General features: G+C 41.8%; 1 protein-coding gene across 1 annotated transcript in view; it reads right to left on the bottom strand.

Moving 5' to 3' along the window:
* The window catches only part of LOC111979288 (coatomer subunit alpha), a 28,168-nt gene extending 11,782 nt beyond the window's left edge, over positions 1–16,386 (bottom strand). Inside the window, exons 1-11 of the mRNA XM_024009726.2 lie at positions 16,162–16,386; positions 10,631–10,744; positions 10,450–10,523; positions 8,395–8,475; positions 8,168–8,244; positions 7,951–8,060; positions 6,162–6,271; positions 3,327–3,426; positions 2,842–3,060; positions 2,453–2,603; positions 2,226–2,292 (exon numbers count right to left, since the gene is read on the bottom strand). Of these exons, the coding sequence (XP_023865494.1) occupies positions 2,226–2,292; positions 2,453–2,603; positions 2,842–3,060; positions 3,327–3,426; positions 6,162–6,271; positions 7,951–8,060; positions 8,168–8,244; positions 8,395–8,475; positions 10,450–10,523; positions 10,631–10,744; positions 16,162–16,201 (1,143 nt within the window). The 5' untranslated portion in view covers positions 16,202–16,386. The remainder of the gene's footprint in view (positions 1–2,225; positions 2,293–2,452; positions 2,604–2,841; positions 3,061–3,326; positions 3,427–6,161; positions 6,272–7,950; positions 8,061–8,167; positions 8,245–8,394; positions 8,476–10,449; positions 10,524–10,630; positions 10,745–16,161) is intronic.
* Positions 16,387–19,083: the final 2,697 nt, after the last annotated feature.

The raw sequence follows: 19,083 nt of genomic DNA, 5'->3' as shown, positions 1-19,083 counted from the left end.
TTTATGGACTGCTTATCCTTTAATATCATGTGTGTGACTGCTGTCTTTCCATCGGCTCTATGCAGTGGCGTCTGTAGAAGTGGGTATACTCTAATTTTGCCAAAAAGTTCCCATACGGAAAGGCACCCTGTGTGAAAAATCCTTTTTCTTTTTTAAATATTTTTTAGATTGATCAGATTTCCACTCCCTAAAATATCACCTTTTTTTTCTAGAAAAAGTATTGTCTAAGTCCACAACAATGCTTAAACCACCACATCAAGGCCCATCCATGTCTACGCCCCTGATGCAAACAGGCATAATGACAATTGCGCATCACAAATAGCCTACTAACCAACACTTCAGACTCAGCTTTTCCAATACCTGGTTTGCATACCCATTGCTGGCTTAGTTAGCATTTACTAACGTATAATAATAATGATAATACTAATAATTAAAGCAGCATCCGGTTTAAAAAGCCTTAGGGTGACAGCGCTGATCATCATCTCCCATATCGGTGTAGTATATTTACCTGAACGTAACCATCATGATCAATTAAAAAAAGAAACTACCTCATGATAAATAAACAGTTTTAAATTAAAATTAAATTATCTTGCAACAGCTCTGGTGGACATTTCTAAAGTCAGCATGACAATTGCACATTCCCTCAACTTGAGACATCTGTGGCAGCATTGTGTTGTGACAAAATTGCACATTTTAGGAGTGGCCTTTTATTGTCCACAGCACAAGGTGCACCTGTGTAATGATCATGCTGATGAAACAGGCAAAGGAGAAAACCTGGGACCAATAAGTTGAAACGTCTTTCCAACCCTACCGGCTACCGATGTCATTCTTCTGTGAGCTGCTCCATGCCAAAACCAGCTGAGAGCTGCACACTCTCGCTGCCTGCAGATGATATTCCAGTGCCATCCGTTTTGTTACTAAAGCACCTCATACGACCCACCACTGCGACCTGTATGCCCTAGTCGGCTGGCCCTCGCTACATGTTCGTCGTCAGACCCACTGGCTCCAGGTCATCTACAAGGCTATGCTAGGTAAAGTGCCGCCTTATCTCAGTTCACTGGTCACGATGGCTACACCCACCCGTAGCACGCGCTCCAGCAGGTGTATCTCACTGATCATCCCTAAAGCCAAAACCTAATTTGGACGCCTTTCCTTCCAGTTCTCTGCTGCCTGCGACTGGAACGAATTGCAAAAATCTCTGAAGYTGGAGACTTTTATCTCCCTCAACAACTTTAAACATCTGCTATCCGAGCAGCTAACCGAGCGCTGCAGCTGTACATAGTCCATCGGTATATAGCCCACCCAATTTACCTACCTCACCCCCCATACTGCTTTTATTTATTTGCTTTTCTGCTATTTTGTACACCAGTATCTCTACTTGCACATGATCATCTGATGATTTATCACTCTAGTGTTAATCTGCTAAATTGTAATTATTCGATTTATTGCCTACCTCCTCATGCCTTTTGCACACATTGTATATAGATTCTCCTTTTTTCCTACCATGTTATTGACTTGTTTATTGTTTACTCCATGTGTAACTCTGTGTTGTTGTCTGTTCACACTGCTATGCTTTATCTTGGCCAGGTCGCAGTTGAAAATGAGAACTTGTTCTCAACTAGCCTACCTGGTTAAATAAAGGTGAAAAAAAAATATATATATATATATATATATATATATATATATATATTCCGCTGAAACTAGGCTGTGTGCAGCGCGCATGTGAATATATTTCACGTGCTTTGTGATTGTATAGGCTACTTTGTGCATGATTTCTCTATTGTACTACATAATTGATAAGTCGTGGTCTCGAGACCGATCTCGGGCACTACATACAACACTGCCGTAAGCACAGATGAAGGATATCAAGGATCTGGAAAGGTTCAGTATGGAGGTCTGGTCTAAGATCCCTCCCAATGTTGTCTCCAATCCCATAAAACATTTTCGAAAAAGGCTCAGTGCGGTTATCCTCGCAAAGGTGAGGTAATGAAAACTGGGTTACAAATAATTAAAATAATAAAGACTCATTAAATCGAAATCTCTCAATGGTCTTAGTATAAAATAGATATCATTTCCCAATTTTTTAAGTACACAATATAGCTCAGTATTTGAATTATTTATTGTATAGTCTTTTCTGCTCAGCTTAATCAACGGTGCCAATAATTTAGGACATGACTGTATAACCTATTATGTGCATGCAAGTTTGTTTTAAGAGCGAGACTCACAGTGCAGAGCAGGACAGCATTCTCTGCAGGGTTGTAAGACATGCTGAACACTGGGAACTTTGACCCACTAGTAGAAAAACAGAACAGTGGTTAGAATTCACATGACAAAACCAGCTGACCTCTCGCATTCTTTTAGAAAATCGCAAGCAGTCAGTCTCATCCTTCAGAATTCAGTTAAAGGACAATACAGACTTCGCAGTGTTATATGAGCATGCACACGCACACACCTGCGCAACTGCATGACGGCAGTGTCCTTGCTGCTGCTGAAGTCGAGCTGTCGCAGGAAGCGGTCCTTGACGTAGTAGAGCATGTTTCCGTAAACAGCATAGGCCGGACGCTCACGCTCAAGCTTAAAAACCAGCATACCACTGTCATGACCTGGAGGACAAACAGCCTGGTTACGCACTCAACTTCTAATTAACAAATGTCTTCAACAGCACACTGTCACTGAAAGACAGTGAAATTAAGTGCAGTGATATTCAGTATGTGTGCATCTGTATAGGTGGTGAGTCAAGAATACCACCTCCATCTGCCTTACAATGTAATCTACTTTGAGCACAATAAAAAGCTCCATATCAATTTGATTCATTGTTATCATTACACCTTAGTCACTTACCGGCAGCAAATAGGTTGAGGTTGGGGTGAGCCCCCAGCACCCAGAAGCGGTCGTGGTCCCTGCGGAAGGTCTGGACACCAGTCCTCTTGGACATGTCCCACACACGGATGCTCTTGTCCTCAGAGTTGGAAAGGATGAGCTCCTGGCGGGGGTGGAAGACAGCACAGGACACGTTGTTGTAGTGGCCCCTGCAGGTGTCCAGCTCCCATGCCTTGGACTCTGGAGGTGGGAGAAAGTAAGACAATCAAGTTATAAATAATTTTGTGTGTGTAGTACAGAGATGAGGTAGGCATTCAAAAATCATGTTAAACACAATTATTGCACATGAGTGGGGATGTGTGTAGGCCAGCGACACAAAATCAAAATTTAATACATTTCAAATTCAGGCTGTAACAACAAAATGTGAAAAAAGTCAAGGGGTGTGAATACTTTCTGAAAGCACTGTACATAGTAAGACAATACATCCTCCAGTTACACACACTCACCGTTCATCCTCCAGATCTTGACCTGCCGGTCGTCAGCCCCTGAGACGATGAGAGGCATGCTGGGATGGAAGGCGGCCCAGTTGACCCCACGGTCGTGACCCTGCAGGGAGAGGAAAACTCACATGGTTCATAACTGGCCCTCAGATGGCTCAGAGCTTTTCTTGGGCAGTACAAACTCCAGGGCCTACCAATAAAATATTATTAATTTCAGTGATCTGCTCAGCTCACACCGCTCTGCTTCTCCAAAGACGGGCATATAGGATACTTGTAAATAGAAAATTCTGAGGCACACCACAACTACTTTCAGTGTTTCCCCTAGATTTCAGCAGCGGGATGCCCTAGCTACATCGTTGTCGCCACTACAAAAATATATGATATATATTGAGATCTAGATAAAAAAAATAAAACGCAACATGCAACAATTTCAACGATTTTAATGAGTTACAGTTCATATACAGAAATCAGTCAATTGAAATAAATTCATTAGGCCCATAATTTATGGATTTCACAAGACTGGGCAGGAGCACAGACATGGGTGGGCCTGGGATGGCATAGACCTACCCACTTGGGAGCCAGGCCCACCCACTGGGGAGCCAACTCAGCCAATCAGAATCAGATTTTCCCCACAAAAAGTGCTACATTACAGACAGAAATACTCCTCAGTCTGCGGTTGTGAGGCCGTTTAGAATTCTCTAAAATGACGTTGGATGCAGCTTACAGTAGAGAAATGAAAATTAAATTACCTTGCAACAGCTCTGGTGGACATTTCTAAAGTCAGCATGACAATTGCACATTCCCTCAAAACTTGAGACATCTGTGACATTGTGTTATGTGACAAAATTGCACATTTTAGGAGTGGCCTTTTATTGTCCACAGCACAAGGTGCACCTGTGTAATGATCATGCTGATGAAACAGGCAAAGGAGAAAAGCACATTAACAAGGACCTACAAAAAACTTGCATTAAAAAAAAAAACCTTCATGTGCATATTTTCTGGGATCTTTAATTTCAGTTCATGAAACCTGGGACCAACACTTTACGTGGATTTATATTTTTATTCAGTGTGTGTGTGTGTAGCTTTGGCCTTGTGTTTTAGGTTATTGGCCTGATGAAAGGTGAATTCATCTCTCTGTGTCTGGTAGAAAGCAGACAACCAGGTTTTCCTCTAGGATTTAGCCTGTGCTTTGCTCTATTCTGTTTCTTATCCTGAAAAACTCCCCAGTCCTTAACAATTACAAGCCTACCCATAACATGATGCAGCCAAGACAATGCTTGAAAATATGGAGTGTGGTACTCAGTAATGTATTGGATTTGCCACAAACATAACACTTTATATTTAGGACAAAAAGTGAATTGCTTTTCCAATTTGTTTTGCAGTGTTACATGTTTTTGAATATGTTTTATTATGTACAGGCTTCCTTTTCACTCAGATGAGGTAGTCATTCAAAAGTCACTATTATTGCACACAGAAGCCACGTTTCCATTGGCACTTTAAAATCAACCCGGATTAGGCTGGCCTTGGTGGGCTAGCTCAAATTGGGTTTCCACTGCCTCCAGAAATGAGAAATTATGTAATCTTGCTAGGTAGCCGTGAATGTGCAGCTGGCTTCGCTAATGGTGCTAGCTAGCAAGATGAAGAATTGTATTCACCCTCACCATGATGCTACTAACGTTACCCCATACTCCTGCCACTGCCAGCCAGACTCAGAGCTATGCATTTAGCAAGGATTTTTAGCTTGTTAGCTAGATGAAAGGTTAGCATCGTCGCTAGCACAACAGGCTAGCTTCAGTCCTACTTTGCTTGCCGTGGCATGACATGTTTTATATGATAGCTTGTTTCAACTCCGATTTGCTAGCTAACATTTGAGGGCTGACTGTTCTCATAAAAGTTTGTGTAATGCAACAATTAATGAAGGATTCAGTTATGGTGGTAATTCATGTCCTGTCTGACTACTGCAGTACTGCTTGTCCATGTGCTAGCTAACAGCAACAAGCCGAGACGAGCTAGCTAAACGTGGTGACAGCATCCAGCAGTGATCAGCTGGTGGTTACATAGTAACGGCATCACCAGCCCGAATTCTAATCGAGCTGGCAGCAATTGGGAAAATGGGCTGCGCTGGCCCAGCTTGAAATTGATAATTACAATCGAGCCAACGGAAACAGGGCTAGTGAGTCCATGCAACATATTACGTGACTTGTTTCACTCCTGAACAAAGGGGTTGAAATCTTAATGATTCAAGACAATTTAGCTTCTAATTTTTTATTAATTTGTTTAAAAAATCTACAAACATTATTCTACTTTGACATTAGGTGGTATTGTGAGTAGGCCAGTGACAAAAAATCGAAATGGAATCCATTTTAAATCCAGGCTGTAACAACATGATGTGGAAAAAGTAATGGGGTGTGAATACTTTAATTTTATGGATGACTAAAACCAGACATAAATTATGTAGAAAATATAATGGAGCTATAGATTTTTTTAAATAAGATAATCTTTGAGACCTAACAATCAAAATAAAAACTACAGATAGGGTTGATCTAAAAAAAAAAAAAAAAAAAAAAAAAAGTAATGGCATGGGGCTCCCATTGATTTGATTATGTTTGAGTCACTTAGATTGCATAAGAACAAAGCATAAAACAAACATGGCAAATATGTAGAATTGCAGGAAATTTGCTCTAAAACGCTAACATGTCTCTGTGGCCAAGAGGGCCTCTAAAACCGCACTATTGACCACATCCACTACTAACACGCCCCCCACGCTAACTTTGCCACCACTGTTGAAAAACATCCTAGGGTAAACACCGACTTTACTTTCAAAAGACATCAATGACTCACCTCGAGCACGTGTTTGACGACAGCATCGGAAGCGCCGAACAAATCGACGCCAGAGATGCCTCGCACCTCAGTCTCCACGGCACTGGGAGAGAGGTTCTTCTTCCTCAGACCTGGAACCAACAAACATAGCACCACGCACAAGGGGAATCCATATATATGTTACACAGGGGAATCCACATACAGGGGAGGGAGAAAGAGACGGATTGACACACGTTAATACACTCAGAGATACCATCAGTGAGAGTAAAGGCAGTGCATGATTTGAGAGCTCTAACATAAAAACGTAGCTGTTGGAACACACACACGTGCACTGAAAAGCAACAACACAACCTGTTTTCTCAGTGTGGTCCTAACTCGAGTCCAGGAACTACCATCTCTTTTTAACGGCACATCAAAACAGCCATAATGGGGTTAATTAATCACCAACACACAAAGAGCATCCCAGTTCCCCGTCATTGGTTCACAATTAATCAATTACAAAAAGATGATGTCCAGGACTCGAGTCAGATCACACACTTAATATGGAGAGAACACAGTTTGTGTCAGTGTCGCTAGCCCAGGGAAATCATGTGGTGAACAAATAAGCCAACAGGATCAAGAAGAGGATTCATGAAGGAGAACTGCACTAGGAACCCATGTGCAGGTGTGGATGTTTCCAGGGAGAGCATGGGGACAGGTGACACAGGTGGAAGTGGGAAGGGATGGACTTGGCTGATGGGCTGGTGGAGGTGGTGGTTGGGGTTGTAAAGAGGTGCTCTGATTGGGCGTTGAATGTCAGGAGGGGTGAGTAGTATTTTGGAGAGTCCATGCTTGGGTTAGATACTGCTACAAACTAAACATCTTTCTACTGCTTTGAGGTTTGAGTCATGCCAAGAGTTCATGCTTACTGACCAACAAACTTATCAATTACAAGTTAATGTAATCTACAGCATTGATCAGGAAATGCAAAGATGATATTGATAAAGTCTGAAAGAGGATGTTATGGCTACTTACAGTATTACTGACTGTGCCGTGGAGACATTGCACACTGCACAGGTAGAGCATTATATCATGCATATATATTACTTATTAGTAAAGGGTACTCCTTGTGTATTTATTCCTTGTGTTATTCTTTTTTCTATATTTTTCTCTATTGTTGGGAAGCACCCGTAAGTAAGCATTTCACTGTTAGTCTACACCTTTTGTTTACAAAGCATGTGACAAATAACATTTTATTTGGTTATGAGAAGTCACTGAAGCCATGCATACCAACACTGATATACCAAAGGAGGCAGGAACAGAATTATGTGGTGTGTGTGTGTGAGTTGAGAATGAGGTAGGAAACCTAGATACCTAAAATGGGTTAGTATATGAGAAGAGTAAAAGAATGATGGAAGGACAGTCAAACACGATCAGACGATAAGTAGATATTAAAACATGCAGAAGCACAGAAACACCTCTCCCATATTCTCTCTCAATCTCACCATCTGACAGTGTTACCTTATCTCATTTAACTACCGTGCTCTATAATTCTTCACTGAAAGGTCTTTAGTTCTGTTCATAGCTATGCTCTCATCATCCGCTTCCCCTATTCTAAAACAATATCCTTTTCACTCTCTCTATTCACCTGTCCATCTCAACTAAGGAGAGAGGTGTTTCTGCAAACAGCCCATAGAGATTAATTCTCTACAAAGAGGAGAGGAAGGGGTTCAGGACTTGTCCTGTCCCTGGCTTCCTTTCCATACCACCCAGCCCCCTCCCCAAACCTCACCCCCACCCGCTACCCTGAGTCCCATCCCCACGACCTCACCAGAGATATCCCACACGCGCACAGTCTGGTCCAGGCTAGCCGACACCACCAGGTCCTCAGATGGGTGGAACTGAGCACACATCACATAGTGATTATGCCCTGTCAGGACACTGCAGGAGAGAAACACAAAAAATGATATCATAATTTACAGTTAGAAAAAAAGACACATGCAAGCGTTTGAGTGAGGTGCCAACTCTTGGCTCATGCACAGACTTACCAGACGCATGTCCTGGACTGCCAGTTCCAGATGCGGATGGTCTGGTCATCTGAGGCACTCAGAATCCAGGGATAGTCCTGGAGAAAGGAAAGGAATGGGTTTCAGAACGCATTGAGAACATGAAACTAAGGGGTAAACATGACATTCAAATGTTGGGCCTTAACGTAAGTGACAACAAAATGGATGTAGGCTAGCCATTTTGTATGTAAAAATAAGAAAGGACTCACATGATGGAAGAAGGTGGTGCGGATGTAGTCCAGGTGTCCAAGAAGAGTGAAGAGGCAACGCCGCAGCTTGTAGTTCCACACCTGGTAAAGGGAGATAAACAGTTAATAGAGCAGTGACATCACAGTTTCCCAGTATGTTTTAGGATGTATTCTCTGCTAAAACAAATATGAGGGAGAAGGTGAGGGTGTATGAATTAGGGGTGTAAATGTTTAAACGTTAAAATGAAATTGGGATCCTTAACGTTAAGAAAAATCTCTAATGGAAAACAATGTTTTTTCCCCTCACAAAATGTAAATCACAGTGCAGCTGGCACACTTGCTCTTTCTCTTCGCTGATGATGAGAGTGTGTTTTCAGTCTTCAGTCTGTTGTGTGAAGAATATCCTAGCCTATTCATTGATGATAGGCCCTACTTTACTGAAGTTACGAGACATTGGAGGCCAAGAAATGGCTAAATACCATTGCGAGATACAACTTTTGACTGCCGATAGATAGGCCTAGTTTATGGTTCTGACTCCGCCTGCCTGGTGGCCGACCTGCCTATATTGTGCCCCTCCCCTCGCTCTCGGTCGCTTGCTAGCTCGCTATGAAAGATGTAAGTGTTTGTGTTCTCGAAATTACGGCAGCTAATCAGTCTCCTCCGTTTCAAAAACACTGAATCTTAGGAGTCGATTCCTAGCGGAAGGGGTGTTCTCTTTCTACTAAACGTCTTGGTAAGTCACAGTATTTAAGTAACTTTAAAGCATTTTGCTACACTCGCATTAACATCTGCTAACCATGTGTATGTGACCAATAACATTTTATTTGATAAAGGAAAGAGTGGTCTGCCCGTAAGAAGTAGACAGGCTGTGTGCAGGCAGCTTGAGATTATTTGTTTGACAGTTCTGGTCGCCTAGTGATGGACGTTAGTCCTGCTTCAGAAGCGGCATTCCTTAACAGACAAGTAAAATGCCCATTCAGTGGTGCTATGAAACTATCTACAGAGAAGGTTTTATGTCTGCATTTAAAAATAGAACCGCCTAACCACTAGAACCGCCTAACCACTAGAACCGCCTAGATGGTGTCAAAAACAAAATTCTAATTTACATTTTATTTTTTAAATGGCCCCCAAACAATTACGTCCTTCCCCGACTTTTCCTTAATGTTTGTATTTTATTTATTTACTTACTTATTCAAAGACAATGTGATGTAGGACGTTGGTACCCAGCCAGGTCTGACTGAATGACAATGAGGGTCAGAGGTTGATTTAATTTAGAACAATAGTGTAACGATGAGTTTGCGTTATGCCTATTTAAATCAGCATTGGCACTCATGTTTATGGCAAATAATTTGACCACGTGCCTGGCAGGTCGATATCATCCTATTTTACATTTGACTTTGTTAAAATAAGCTTTACGGGACTGTTTTATTTACCATTATTCTATTATTACGAATTACATTTACTGTAAGGGAAACAAAAATATCCTGTGTTGCAGTAGGCCTTTGGAATAATGAAAAACATATCTTTGACTGAGTTGATGAGCGAGGGGAAGCAAACAAAGCCAGTCTACCTGCATCCCTTTATCAAATCCTCCTTCAGTCACATGCATGTGAAACTTTTTTATTTCTATATAGTATCAAAAAGAACATTATGCACTTTCTGTGACACTAACTTCTGTCAAATAACTCAATTCAAGAGGTGCAGCTCTTTTTCCAAATATCACTTCCTCCAAGAATATCTTCGCAACCTTGCGGGTTGATATGCATCTGATGTGTATGCTAAAGGGGACGCCCGGCAACGTTAGCAATGTTCTCTAGCGGGTACAAATTGGCTGAAAGGACAAGTGATTCTAGTGTTAAAAAGCCATTGTATACCCTTACAGACAAACAAACATGTCGTAGCGCTTTCAAGGGTATATACATATGTAATAGGACCATTATTCTGCATTGTGAATTGACATGGAATTGTATGATTTTTTTTCTTACATTTTTAATGGAAAAACTATTTTTTTCAAATGGCAGTTTAAGAGTTCAGCAAAATTGTACATTTTTCACATCCCTAATATAAATGTCTAACCTTGATTTTGTAGTCATCACCTCCAGACACAAAAAGAGGCTGCTGCTTGTGGAAATCAATTCCTCTGACAGGGCCTTTACAATAAAAAAACAAACATCATAATCAATAACCAATAACCAATCAAAATGGATCAAATTCTTCCATTTTTTGTTGTTGAAATTAGTTACAAAACTCATTTTACCATCATGTTCATCGAACTTGTCAATCAGTGTGCACATCCGATAGTCCCACAGCTGGATGACTCCATTGTGAAGACTAGCAAGGATCCAGGGCCGCTTAGGGTGGAAACTCAGCCCTATGGAAAATAAATGGTTTTAGAAAGTTGACTTACTAGTCTTGTAAACCCGCCCCTAGGCAAAGCTTGACACATTGTGGGCGGTAACAAGTTTGCCTAGGGAGACTCGCTAGTTACACAATCTGTGTCTACTAGCTATGACACCAATGAATGGCAACATCGTCATCAAGTACACAATAAATTATTATTGGTACTTTCAAGAAACTGGAAACTCTGGAAAAAACGATGTCAGTGATCTTCAGGTCGGAATTCTAGAAAGATGCCCTAGTTTCAGATTTGAAATTCTGAGTTGGATGACCGCTCAATTTTTTTTTGCCTCAATTGGAGCTAGTTTTTCCCAAGTTATCAGTTGTCTTGAACGCACTGAAGTCAGATTTCTGAGATCGCTTTGCCATGTTCAAACATATATATACACACACATACATACATATAAGCTGGCTACTCACTAGCACATGGGCTTGTACTTGAGAGATTGTTTATGAGACAGGTGTTAATTTTCTATAATGCCTGATTCACTAAAACTGTATGTGCATTATGGATTGTTCTAGTTACATTTGTAAAAGGGTTTTTATAGACAGAACTGAAAGCCAGTTCAGTGATTGCAAAAAATAAATTATAAAATCAAAATTATTAGTGGGTCTTATGGTTTGGAAGGCATATATTTAGCCTAGGTATAATTACACAAGCTCTGAATTTATTAGATTATTGCTGGCTGTTTTAAATGCAGTGTATTTGACCTTTAAAAATTGTACAACAAAGCATATTTAGAGAATATACAGTACCAGTCAAAAGCTTGGACATACCTACTCATTCAAGGGTTTTTCTTAATTTTTTTTTTTTTTTAATTTTCTACATTGTAGAATAATAGTGAAGACATCAAAACTATGAAATAACACACGGAATCATGTAGTAACCAAAAAAAGTGTTTAACAAATCAACATAAACTCAGCAAAAAAAAGAAACGTCCATGTCAACTGCGTTTATTTTCAGCAAACTTAACATGTGTAAATATTTGTATGAACATAGCAAGATTCAACAACTGAGACATAAACAGAACAAGTTACACAGACATGTGACTAACAGAAATTGAATAATGTTGAATAATGGGGGGGGGGGGTCAAAATCAAAAGTAAGTCCGTATCTGGTCTGGCCACCAGCTGCATTAAGTACTGCAGTGCATCTCCTCCTCATGGAATGCTCTGAATCGACCCCAATCCAGAGTACAGGCCTTGGTGTAACGCTCATTCCTTTTACGATAAACGCGAATCCGACCATCACCCCTGGTGAGACAAAACCGTGACTCTTCGATGAAGAGCACTTTTTGCCAGTCCTGTCTGGTCCAGCGACGGTGGGTTTGTGCCCATAGACGACGTTGTTGCCGGGGATGTCTGGTGAGGACGTGCCTTACAACAGGCCTACAAGCCCTCAGTCCAGCCTCTCTCAGCCTATTGCAGACAGTCTGAGCACTGATGGAGGGATTGTGCGTTCCTGGTGTAACTTGGGCAGTTGTTGTTGCCAGCCTGTACCTGTCCCATAGGTGTGATGTTCGGATGTACCGATCCTGTGCAGGTGTTGTTAAACGTGGTCTGCCACTGCGAGGACGATCAGCTGTCCGTCCTGTCTCCCTGTAGCATGGTCTTAGGCATCTCACAGTACGGACATAGCAATTTATTGCCCTGGCCATATCTGCAGTCCTCATGCCTCCTTGCAGCATGCCTAAGGCACGTTCAGGCAGATGAGCAGGGACCCTGGGCATCTTTCTTTTGGTGTTTTTCAGTCAGTAGAAAGGCCTCTTTAGTGTCATAAGTTTTTATAACTGTGACCTTAATTGCCTACCTTCTGTAATAGAGGTCGACCGATTAATCGGAATGGCCGATTAATTAGGGCCGATTTCAAGTTTTCATAACAATCGGAAATTGGTATTTTTGGACGCCGATTTAGCATTTTTTTTTTTTTAACACCTTTATTTAACTAGACAAGTTAGTTAAGAACACATTCTTATTTTCAATGACGGCCTAGGAACGGTGGGTTAACTGCCTTGTTCAGGGGCAGAACGACAGATTTTTACCTTGTCAGCTCAGGGATTCAATCTTGCAACCTTACGGTTAACTAGTCCAACGCTCTAACCACCTGCATCACGAGGAGCCTGCCTGTTACGCGAATGCAGTAAGAAGCCAAGGTAAGTTGCTAGCTAGCATTAAACTTATCTTATAAAAAACAATCAATCAATCATAATCACTAGTTATAACTACACATGGTTGATGATATTACTAGTTTATCTAGCGTGTCCTGCGTTGCATATAATCGATGCAGTGCGCATTCGCGAAAAAGGACTGTCGTTGCTCCAACGTGTACCTAACCATAAACATCAATGCCTTTCTTAAAATCAATACACAGAAGTATATATTTTTTAAACCTGCATATTTAGCTAAAATAAATCCAGGTAAGCAGGCAATATTAACCAGGTGAAATTGTGTCACTTCTCTTGCGTTTATTGCACGCAGTCAGGGTATATGCAACAGTTTGGGCCGCCTGGCTCATTGCGAACTAATTTGCCAGAATTTTAAGTAATTATGACATAACATTGAAGGTTGTGCAATGTAACAGGAATATTTAGACTTATGGATGCCACCCATTAGATAAAATACGGAATGGTTCCGTATTTCACTGAAAGAAGAAACGTTTTGTTTTCGAGATGATAGTTTCCGGATTCAACCATATTAATGACCTAAGGCTCGTATTTCTGTGTGTTATTATGTTATAATTAAGTCTATGATTTGATAGAGCAGTCTGACTGAGCGATGGTAGGCACCAGCAGGCTCGTAAGCATTCATTCAAACAGCAMTTTYGTGYGTTWTGCCAGCAGCTCTTCGCAATGCTTCAAGCATTGCGCTGTTTATGACTTCAAGCCTATCAACTCCCGAGATTAGGCTGGTGTAACCGATGTGAAATGGCTAGCTAGGTAGCGGGTTGCGCGCTAATAGTGTTTCAAACGTCACTCGCTCTGAGACTTGGAGTAGTTGTTCCCCTTGCTCTGCATGGGTAACGCTGCTTTGAGGGTGGCTGTTGTCGATGTGTTCCTGGTTCGAGCCCAGGTAGCGGCGAGGAGAGGGATGGAAGCTATACTGTTACACTGGCAATACTAAAGTGCCTATAAGAACATCCAATAGTCAAAGGTATATGAAATACAAATCGTATAGAGATAAATAGTCCTATAATTCCTATAATAACTACAACCTAAAACTTCTTACCTGGGAATATTGAAAACTCATGTTAAAAGGAACCACCAGCTTTCATATGTTCTCATGTTCTGAGCAAGGAACTTAAACGTTAGCTTTCTTACATGGCACATATTGCACTTCTACTTTCTTCTCCAACACTTTGTTTTTGCATTATTTAAACCAAATTGAACATGTTTCATTATATATTTTAGGCTAAATTGATTTTATGTATTATATTAAGTTGAAATAAGTGTTCATTCAGTATTGTTGTAATTGTTATTATTACAAATAAATGTAAAAAAATAAATAAAAAAACGGCCGATTAATCGGTATCGGCTTTTTTTGGTCCTCCAATCGGTATTGGCGTTGAAAAATCATAAATCGGTCGACCTCTAGTCTGTAAGCTGTTAGTGTCTTAATGACCGTTCCACAAGTGCATGTTCATTAATTGTTTTTGGTTCATTGAACAAGCATGGGAAACAGTGTTTAAACCCTTTACAATGAAGATCTGTTAAGATATTTGGATTTTTACAAATTATCTTTGAAAGGCAGGGTCCTGAAAAGACAGGGTCCTGTTTCTATTTTATATTTGAAATTATTCAAAGTAACCAGCCTTTGCTTTGATGACAGCTTTGTACTCTTGGCATTCTCTCAACCAGCTTCATGATGTAGTCACCTGTAATGCATTTCAATTAACGGGTGTGGTGGAATTTATTTCCTTCTTCAATGCATTTAAGCCAATCAGTTGTGTTGTGACAAGGTTGAGGTGGTATATAGAAGATAGCCCTATTTGGTAAAAGACCAAGTCCATATTATGGCAAGAACAGCTCTAATAAGCAAAGAGAAATTACAGTCCATCATTACTTTAAGAAATGAAGGTCAGTCAATCTGGAAAATTTCAATAACTTTGAACGTTTCTTCAAGTGCAGTCGCAAAAACCACCAAGCCCTATGATAAAACTGGCTCACATGAGGACCGCCACAGGAATGGAAGACCCAGAGTAACCTCTGCTGCAGAGGATAAGTTCATTAGAGTTAACTGCACCTCAGATTGCAGCCCAAATAAATGCGTCACAGACATCTCAACATTAACTGTTCAGAGGAGACTGCGTGAATCAGCCCTTATATGGTCAAATTGCTGCAAAGACACCATTACTAAAGAACTCCAATAACAACAAGATACTTGCTTGGGCCAAGAAACACGAGCAATGGACATTAAACTGGTGGAAATCTGTCCTTTGGTCTGATGGAACCAAAAATCTCAAATTTGGACTCAACCGCCAAGTCATTGTGAGATGCAGAGTAGGTGAACGGTTGATCTCCGCATGTGTGGTTCCCACCGTGAAGCATGGAGGAGTTGGTGTGATGGTGCATTGCTGGTGACACTGTGCGATTTATTTAGAATTATAGGCACGCTTAACCAGCATGGTTACCACAGCATTCTGCAGCGATATGCCATCCCATCTGGTTTACGCTTAGTGGGACTATCATTTGTTTTCAACAGGACAATGACCCAACACACCTCCAGGCTGTTTATGGGCTATTTGACCAAGAAAGAGAGTGATGGAGTGCTGCATCAGATCACCTGACCTCATCCCAGTTGAGATGGGAGTTGGACCGCAGAGTGAAGGAAAAGCATACGTGAGAACTCCTTCAAGACTGTTGGAAAAGCATTCCAGGTGAAGCTGGTTGAGAGAATGCCAAGTGTGCAAAACTGTCATCAAGGCAAAGGGTGGCTACTTTGAAGAATCTCAAATATAAAAGATATTTTGATTTAACACTTTTTTTGGTTACTACATGATTACATACGTTGTTTCATAGTTGATGTCTTCACTATTATTCAACAATGTAGAAACTAGAAAAAAATAAGAAAAACCCTTGAATGAGTAGGTGTCCAAACTTTTGACTGTTACTGTTATATCGTTAATCGCCCATAAATTTGAACAAATCGAGATGTGTTTTGGTCATGTAGTGTCGTTAGCATTAGCGAAGATAGCATACGTTTCCTTGCAATCAGAGGGTAGAAGCTAGCTAGCGAAGTCATGAACAATCTAGAGATCGTGACAATGACATTGCTAATATAATCAATAAATATGTCTTGTAAATTTACAACGACTAAAGAGCAACATTTTACATGAACATGGGCAACGTCGTTAGCTAGCTAACACAGGCTGCTAACTTAACGACGTTAACTTACCTTTCACACGGGCCGACTTCGTCTCGAATTTGGTCAACATCGTAAGAAAGCGGTGACAACCAACGTTAGCTAGCTATATTTATTTCACGCTGAAAATGTATTTTTGAAAGTCTTTGAAACTGTTGTTTTTCGCAGACTGTTACCCAACTCCTTCTTTAGCCCATTTACTTGCGCCGACTATTTCCTGACACGTCGACCTGTTGGTGCAATGTTTTTTTGCTTGGGAACAATAAAGTTCATACACATAGGTCTTTGCAGCTGATGCAAAAAGCTCCACGCCACGGCGCAGTGATGGAGTCACTACTACAGTCTACGGGCGGGGCTTGCATCCCAATGAGTTCTACTCAATTAATTCTGTGGCATCAACCTTTCCTCACAATTATCGTTTATATAGCTCACATAAAACCTCAATCATGTGAATTATCAATTTGAGCCATTGAACATGTGGCATTACAAGGATTTACCGTGAAATGCTTACTTACTAGCCCTTAACCAACAGTGCAGTTCAAGAAGATGAAAATATTTACCAGGTAAGCTAAAATAAAAAAGTAATAATAAAAAGTAACAAGAATAACAATAAGGAGGCTATATACAGGGGGCACTGGTACCAAGTAAGTGTGCAGGGTGGTAATATGTACATGTAGGTGGGGGCGAAGTGAGTAGCAGCAATGTACAAAAGGGAGGGGGGAGGTCAATGTAAATTGTCCAGTGGCAATTTTTATTAACTGTTCAGCAGTCTAATGGCTTGGGGGTAGAAGCTGTTGAGGAGCCTTTTGGTCCTAGACTTGGCGCTCCGGTACCGCTTGCCGTGCGGTAGCAGAGAAAACAGTCTATAACTTGGGTGACTGGAGTCTCTGACAATATTATGTGCTTTCCTCTGACACCGCCTATTATATAGGTCCTGGGTGGCAGGAAGCTTGGCCCCAGTGAGGTACTGGGCCGTTCGCACTACCCTCTGTAGCGCCTTATGGTCAGATGCCGAGCAGTTGCCATACCAGGCGATGATGCAACCGGTCAGGATACTCTCTGGTGCAGCTGTAGAACCTTTTGAGGACCTTCTGCCAAATCTTTTCAGTCTCCTGAGGGGGAAAGGGTTTTGTTATGTCCTCTTCACAACTGTCTTGATATGTTTGGACCATGATAGTTCATTGGTGATGTGGACACCAGGGAACTTGAAAAACTCTCGACCCGCTCCACTACAGCCCCGTCGATGGTAATGGGGGCCTGTTTGGCCCGCCTTTTCCTGTAGTCCACGATCAGCTCCTTTGTCTTGCTCACATTGAGGGAGAGGTTGTTGTCCTGGCACCACACTGCCAATTCTCTGACCTCCTCCCTATAGGAGGAGGTCCTGGACTTCCTGACGGGCCGTCCCCAGGTGGTAAGAGTAGGCAACAACACGTCTGCCACGCTGATCCTTAACACTGGGGCCCCTCTGGGGTGTGTACTTAGCTCCCTCCTGTATTCCCTGTTCACCCACAACTGCGTGGCCAAACACAACTCCAACACCATCATTAGGTTTGCTGAGGACACAACGAGCAGGGGACACAACGAGCAGTATGGCAACTGCTCGTTGTCGATGATTGATACAGACTCGGTCAGGGAGAGGTTGAAAATGTCAGTGAAGACACTTGACAGTTGGTCCACGCATGCTTTGAGTACACGTCCTGGTAATCCGTCTGGCCCAGCGAATTTGTGAATGTTGACCTGTTTAAAAGATTTTGTTCACATCAGCTACCGAGAGCGTTATCACACAGTCATCCAGAACAGCTGGTGCTCTCGTGCATGCTTCAGTGTTGCTTGCCTCGAAGCGAGCATAAAAGGCATTTAGCTCGTCTGGTAGGCTCGCTTCACTGGGCAGCTCGCGTCTGGATTTCCCTTTGTAGTACGTAATAGTTTTCAAGCCCTGCCACATCCGACGAGCGTCAGAGCCGGTGTAGTAGGATTCAATCTTAATCCTGTATTGACGCTTTGCTTGTTTGATGGTTCGTCTGAGGGCATAGTGGGATTTCTTATAAGCGTCCGGATTAGTCTCCCGCTCCTTGAAAGTGGCAGCTCTAGCCTTTAGCTCGATGTGGATGTTGCCTGTAATCCATGGCTTCTGGTTGGGATATGTACGTACAGTCACTGTGGGGACGACGTCATCGATGCACTTATTGATGAAGCCGATGACTGAGGTGGTGTATTCCTCAAAGCTATTGGATGAATTCCAGAACGTATTCCAGTCTGTGCTAGCAAAACATTCCTGTAGTGTAGCATCCGCGTCATCTGACCACTTCCGTATTGAGCGAGTCACTGGTACTTCCTGCTTTAGTTTTTGCTTGTAAGCAGGAATCAAGAGGATAGAATTATGGTCAGATTTGCCAAATGGAGGGCGGGGGAGCGCTTTGTATGCATCTCTGTGTGTGGAGTAAAGGTAGTCTAGGGTTTTCCCCCCCTGGTTGCACATGTGACATGCTGGTAAAAATTTGGTAAAACTGATTTAAGTTTGCCTGCATTAAAGTCCCCGGTCACCAGGAGTGCCGCATCTAGGTGAGCATTTTCTTCTTTGCTTTTGGCCTTAGAGTTGGTTGAGAGTGGTCTTAGTGCCAGCTTTGCTTTGTGTTGGTAAATAGACAGCTACGAATAATACAGATGAGAACTCTCTTGGTAAATAATGTGGTCTACAGCTTAAGGTACTCTACCTCAGGCGAGCAATACCTCGAGACTTCTTTAATATTAGACATCGCGCACCAGCTGTTATTGACAAAAAAGACACACACCCCCACCCCTTGTCTTACCAGAGATAGCGTCTCTGTTCTGCCGGTGCATGGAAAATCCCACTAGCTCTATGTTGTCCGTATCTTCGTTCAGCCACGTCTCGGTGAAACATAAGATGTTACAGTTTTTAATGTCTCGTTTGTAGGATAATATTAATAGTAGGTC

This window comes from Salvelinus sp. IW2-2015, linkage group LG19 (assembly GCF_002910315.2).
Source record: "Salvelinus sp. IW2-2015 linkage group LG19, ASM291031v2, whole genome shotgun sequence".
Taxonomy (NCBI): domain Eukaryota; kingdom Metazoa; phylum Chordata; class Actinopteri; order Salmoniformes; family Salmonidae; genus Salvelinus; species Salvelinus sp. IW2-2015.
This window is presented reverse-complemented; position numbering and strand designations above follow the sequence as displayed.